Raw genomic sequence first — 6,738 nt, forward strand, 5'->3', positions numbered from 1 at the left:
TTTTAAAGCCAGGTACAAGTTGATAAAATGCGTGCATGATGATCCAATTTTGAAACTTGTTCAGAATTACCAAATAGGCAGATAGTTTGGCACAGTTGTATAAGAACAATAAGGCTATTTAAAAAAAAAAAAATCCCTGCATAGGGGTGTCATCTATAGACACAGTGTTTTGGACCTTACCACATGTATGGGAGAACTTCCAATTATGAAATGTAGAGTAGCAAAAACACAACACAGTCATTTATGATACGAAGCAGATAATATGAACACAGGAATTAAGAAATGAAAATAACATATACACTGAAAACATCACAACAGAAACGGGCTTTATTTCAACCAAATGAGTTCTTGAATTAGCATCAACTTCTTCAAGACTTAATGATTTAGAAATTAAAGACGGTGCTCAGAAGGCAGAGAAGAACGATTAATCGTGGAGGAATTGTACTACCCTTCAAAACTCCCTTTCAACAATACGCACAACCCAAAAGATCATTCGATCTCGTACATTCCAATATTTGTACAAGACCCTCATTTGAAAGTTACCCTTCAGCCTTAATAGAGTCTTTCAAAAAGAAAAAAATATATAAATCATTCTCATAAATTATTTTTTAATTTTAAAAACTGGGATTGAAATACAATTTTCTGTTTAAAATATTAAAAATGAAAAAGCTACCATTGTTATTTAGGATGTCTTGTTACAAAGCTCCTAGGTACATACATGTACAAAACAGTTACTACTGCTTGACACCTCAACTTATGAGTTCCCTTGAATCTCCTCACGTGAACAATCTACTGGGAGACTTTTCCCAACAAATTCCAAACGTCTTGTGCAAGGCTTTGCTGCCATTCATATGCATGCATGGAAAAAAGCCATTTCATCAAAGAAGATTGCAATTTAATATAACTTAGCATAAAATAAATCCAACAAAACACTATATTTATAAGGGATAAGAACCATTGCATATCATTTTCAACTTTTGCCAGGCTCATTCAATTCTTTCAGAATCTTCTCTCCATGGGCACTTTGAGAGCTTTAGATCTTTTGCTATGCTTTGTCTCGAATTGGTCAGCACCTTGATTGATAATGGGCAATTACAGGAAAGGAAGTTTATGGGTGGGGGAAGGGAGATCATCCAAGAACAGAAACGGGGAAGGACTCTCTTCTCATCAGACATTCGAACAAACAAACAAAAGACAGACCAAAAAGAATAAACAAACAAAAAAGTGTTCACAGTAAAACATGCCAGATTTGTAGTTTCATTTGAAACCAACAGCAAATCATGAAACGTCATGAAAAATATAAGTAAAGGTAAAATCTCCTAGAGTAATTACTAAATGAAGTTAAAATCACCACACTGATCAGTAAACCCCAGAAGAAAAATGAACAGCGCTTACATTTCAGGTCCTTCTTCAATATCACACAATTTTTCAAAGTTAATGCAGAAAATTGGGAGGTTTGGCCACGCTGCACACATATTTTTTTTTTTTAAAAATACAGTATACAGAAAAAACTCTTATATTCCCCATTTTGAACAATAAGCTCAAAACCTAAGAGTGAAAGATCAGCTAGAAGGATTTTAAATTATGTACAGATCCAGCAGGTTTATCTGCCATAATGGCTTGGCTTCCGTCCCACTCGGCTTTCTGTTCTGGGTCCTCACGGGAGGCTGTTCCCTCTGCATGCATCTCTACTGGTCATCAGTCATTTTGAATAGTTCCAACAGTGCCCCAACTGCTCCAAAATAACCCTGCAAAAACAACAAAAAAACTTCTGTACAATTCTCTCTAAACCTTTGCCAAATACCTATTAGCTCTGACAACTGCTTGGCTCGACGACTTCTCTTGGAGATGCTCAACAGTATTAGTTGAATGAATGAGCAATTGAGTGAATAAGTACTCCTAAGGTCAGGGCAGGCCACCAGGAAGCTGTCCTATCTCTATGGTGTTCTCTGGTAAGTCCTGCCTAAGCCAGAGTGAACTTAATGTAGAGAATTTTGAGGGACAACTTCAAGTGGTTACAAGAATGCCCCACTTTTACTGGCTATAGATACTGTGTTAATATATATATTTGTCTGAAAAGTCATGATGTATTTTTTCTATACAAAAATGTGATGACCCAACAGTTATATATAATAAACCAAAGTCACAGTCCACAGAGGCTTAGGGCTACACAAAGTGATCCAGGTAACAACATTTTTCCTTACAGAAGTGAGTTTCCCCAAAACGCTGGATCCCATTTCCTGTCTTACCACCAACTAACCACCCCTGCGAAGATGACTTTTCATCTCTGACGGCTTTCAGGCTTTCTTCTCTACACTAGGTCAAGAGGATCAAGACTCACGGTTGCCATGTACAATATAGATAAATGCTGAGTCAAATAACTGGGTGAACTGGTTTTTTTTTTTTTTTTTTGATTGTTAAATATGACAACTCTGGATAAGAACAGTCTGTTTTAATTTTCTTTTTTTAAACCTGAGATGATTTTTTTTTTCCCAAACAAAACCTTACATGGAAACTTTAATATATGAGCAGATTAAAAGGGAGATGTTCTGGGTGAGGAGATAAAGGTTGAAGGTTCTAAGACCTCATTTCCTCTCACCCAGAAAAAGCTGTATCACTTCATGCCTTACGCATTAATAACTTCTCCAATAAATAGATAACTCAGCTTGGAGATGAGAAAAATGCTACAGTAGTTAATCATTACAACTGGGATTTAGAACGCTAGTTTCCTGTGTCTCTTCTACTGTAATATACAAAAGAGATGAGGTACCTCTCATATAAATAGTAGCTTTCTACAGCACTGATTTTAATAGGGGTGACAGAGGAAGTGGAGAGAAGAGACAAGGGCTTCCTAGCCTCAGAAACTTTACTTAAATTATGGTAGAAGTTTCACACAAGGGACTGTCTGCCTTAGCCGATCTACTCCAACTCCTCTGTAAGCTAATGGCTATCAGCTTCACTAACAGTCAGGCTTACCGACCTCTTATGGCCGATAGGCTAATCTTAGTAGCCCAAGCACTTCTGTTCTCGTCAGCTGAATTGTTACTTGCCAAGAGTCAGCTCTGTTTATATTCAGATTCGTATATGATAGTTTAATTGTTAATATAATAATCTACTATAATATAATTACATTCTACCTAATCCAATAAAAAGATTCAAAGTGATGATTAATTCTAAGAAAATTTAGCTAAATTCTTGAAAAAGAAAGTCACAAACCATTGCTTGCCACTTAGGTAGATGCCACAATATGAAAGAAAAAATCTAAAAGGCTTCTACAACTAATTGTTTCATAAATATCTTTAGTTTCTTGATCACTTTAAAGAAACAAACTAGAAATCAAAGAAAGTGTGTAATTGTAGATTATAAAAGATAACTATAGTGATATGAATGGCATAAACCACGCTCATAAATCGACCTAGGGGGGCCCAGCTGGTGGCACGCTCAGTAGCAAACTGAATTGCAGTGCCAAGAGCCACATGGCCAACTATGGGTTCAGATCCTGGAGTCGGCCTGAAAACACCAGGCATGTGTGTGCACTCCCAAGATTCTGACACGCTAGAAGGATAGAAAAAGCGTGTTGTAGTGTGGTAAGACTCTGCTGAGGGCACTTTCCTCTCTCTCGTGCACATGCTATCATGGATAAAATAAACAAACTAAAAGAAAAAGGCCTTGTGGGAGCTAGACAGTAGCACAGAGATAAAAGCACAATGCTCGGCAAGGCTGACCCACATGGGAAGGTTGCTAGTTCTCAAGTCCGGAGGATATCCTGGCCACACAGGCTAGAGGCCGTGGGTGGATTTTGTTATCAAGACCTTGTCAGGAGCGCTGTGTCTTTGTCTTTCTCTCTCAGTGTCTCTCTCTCATGGAATAAATAAGTAAACTTAAAAATAAAAGGCCTGGGCCTTATATCAAAAGACTGATGAATAAATGCACATTTATACAATTTAAGTGAAAACAAAGTGGTTAAAATAGGAGATTTTTTTTTTTTTTTTTGAGAGATTTTTGCTATAGGGCACATGAGCTCGCCAGAAAGACAAGAGAGACAGAAAGCGAGAAATCACCCTCCGGGGGGAAGGCCATGCCGCAATCCCTTCTCCTCCATTCTCCTCTCAGGATCTTGAGCATGCACACATATGCGCCTGGCGTGAGTTTAAGCCACAAGGTCCGGGACTTGAACCATGGTCAACTATATGGGAGTCCAGTGACATAGCCATTACGCCAACTGCTGGTCCCGGAAGATTATATTTTTAAAAAATGCCAGCAGAGTCTGCTCACCAAGGAGTGAGAGAAAGAAAATACTTCTCAATGGGATTTGGTCATGCCACAATCCTTGTTCCTTCATTTCTCCATTGCATCAGCATTTTGAGTACACATTCATTTATCCACTGTTTTTCAAGCTGCCAGGGCCAGGATTTGAACTGTGGTAAGCCATGGGTGATCTGGCACTCTTTACAGAGTGTTAACTGCTGTGCTTTGAGTCCTACCCAAGTAGGGAGGGGGGGAGTTATTTATTTATTTAGAGAGAGAGAGAGAGAGAGAGAGAGAGAGATAGGAAGCGAGAAATCACCTCCCTGGGAGGATGGCCATGCCACAATCCCTTCTCTTCCATTCTCCTCTCAGGATCTTGGGCATGCATGCACATGTGCTTGGCATGAGTTTAAGTCACCGGATCTGGGACCTGAGACACGGTCAACTACATGGGAGTCCAGCAACATAGCCATTATGCCAACTGCTGGTCCCAAGTAGGGAGTTATTTTTAAAAAAGCATGAGTGTGCAAAGTCTCTTCAACACACTGATCTCAAATCATGTGGGTAAATTCTCAGAAGTAGGACTGCTGGATCACAAGAGAATCTACTTTTAGTTTTTGGGTTTTTTTATTCTTTTGTGTTTGAGGTACTTCTTTATATTGATAGTTATCTACAAGGGTTGTACTAATTTACATTCCCAGTGGATTTTTTTTTTCCCCATTAACTAACTACGAGTCCTGACTGTTGGCTAAAGAGTTTTTAAAAAAGTTTAGCTATTTATTTGCTTATTTATTTAATGAAAGGTGAGGGAGAAAAAGAAAAAGACAAGCACCTTCAGCAGGCTCCTACCCTGTAATCCTCACTCCGGCTGTTTCAGTCAGCCAGGATCATGGGCACACACACATGCACTACGCATGTACATGCTGACCTAGAAACTCAAGCCCAGGGTTGCCTTGGCCTCTACCACTGCAACATCACAATTGAGCTGACAGGGCTTCCATTTTATTGGGTCGTCAGAAAAGTCATGATGCATTTTTGCATAGAAAAGCATAGAAAACACATCATGACTTTTTCAATGACCCAGTTTTCTTATCTTTTGTGTTAATGCAAAGTTTAAATAGCACCTTTCTACTTGACCAGTTTTAAAACTAGAATACCTAGTCAGATGTTAGACAATTCAGAATTCATTCCATTTAGGACTATTTATGTCTATGTAAACGTAACCTACCTCATGTTCCAAAAACAGAGCTTTTAGCTGTCCTTTGGACCAAAAGTCCATGGCATATGCTAGCAGCTTCATGGAGACCATATTGATTCTGAGAAAATTCCCAACAAACACAACTCTGTCGATATTCTGGAAAAAACAAAGTTAAAGAAAGACCATTGAACCATGGCATAAAAATAGCATTTAGCAAAGACCCAACGTTCTGTATGTCACCATACTGAACACTGCAGAGCAGTTTGTTTTTTAGTGGAACTATGTCAGCATTTCCAAAATGAAGTTGAACAAAGCTCACAGAGCATTCCACGAGAAGAGAGTGAGGTTTTATTTTGGTAAGGTGGAAACTGAAATTCAGTTTATTTGCAGCTTATTTGACATGAAATCCAGCTCTCAATACACACACACACACACACACACACACACACACACACACACAAACTCACATAAGTGGAAGTAAAGTTCAAATTCAAGATAAGTATTTTTGTGTATTTTCCCAAACTTCTGAGTATAAAATACTATTACAATCAACTCGTAAGTAAAATGGCTATGGTATGGCTTGTTCATCCAGTGAGTTTGCTCAGGTCATTCTGTGCTGAACACCGGGAATACAAAAACAAAATCAGGTTCAGTCTCTGCCCTCAGAATACACTCTGGTCAACACTTAAGTTAAAACAGTGCAACAAAAAAATACCTTTACGTTTTTTGTCAACATGGATGTAGATTTGCATTCTGAACACGCACTTGTGAAAACATTTCTCTCTTATCTTGGCCACGCAGACATGCTTCAAATCCTGTAAGCTTTCAGCTCCAGTTCACTAACAGCACTTCCTGCTCCCCCAGATATTTCATAAGCTTAAAATTGAGCTCGGCCTGTCTACCACGCAGAGGCGGCTCACCACTCACTCAGTTACAAAGCTGGTTGCTATGGTCACTCATATCAAAGGCAAGAGAGTCTTTGAAGCTGGCATTATTTTCTGCTCAGCCTATCAAGAGTAATCAGGGTTTGGGAACATCACCTTTTAACTGTCTCAAGTTTTAACAATGCATGTTTATGAACCCATTATCCACTGAACTTTTTCTTGGGTGGCTGGTTGGTGGGTAGTTTTAGTAAGTTTCCTTAAAAAAAAAAGAACTACAGCCACAGACTACCCAGGGAGAAAGAGAGAGACAGAGAGAGAGACAGAGAGAGAGAGAGAGAGAGAAAAAGAGAGAGAAGGAAAGAGGTAACAAATACATTGAACCTTCGTTGATACTGTGGGAGTCCAACA

At 38.8% G+C, this 6,738-nt stretch overlaps 1 protein-coding gene across 1 annotated transcript in view; it reads right to left on the bottom strand.

Annotated features, from left to right (window-relative positions):
* Positions 1-309: 309 nt before the first annotated feature.
* PANK1 (pantothenate kinase 1) overlaps positions 310-6,738 on the bottom strand; it is a gene marked incomplete in the record, with an annotated part of 78,613 nt that continues 72,184 nt past the window's right edge. The window contains 2 exon segments of the mRNA XM_027771493.1: positions 310-1,748; positions 5,477-5,602. Coding sequence (XP_027627294.1) covers positions 1,689-1,748; positions 5,477-5,602 — 186 coding nt within the window.

The sequence above is a fragment of the Tupaia chinensis genome, unplaced genomic scaffold (assembly GCF_000334495.1).
Source record: "Tupaia chinensis unplaced genomic scaffold, TupChi_1.0 Scaffold000217_1, whole genome shotgun sequence".
Lineage (NCBI taxonomy): Eukaryota > Metazoa > Chordata > Mammalia > Scandentia > Tupaiidae > Tupaia > Tupaia belangeri.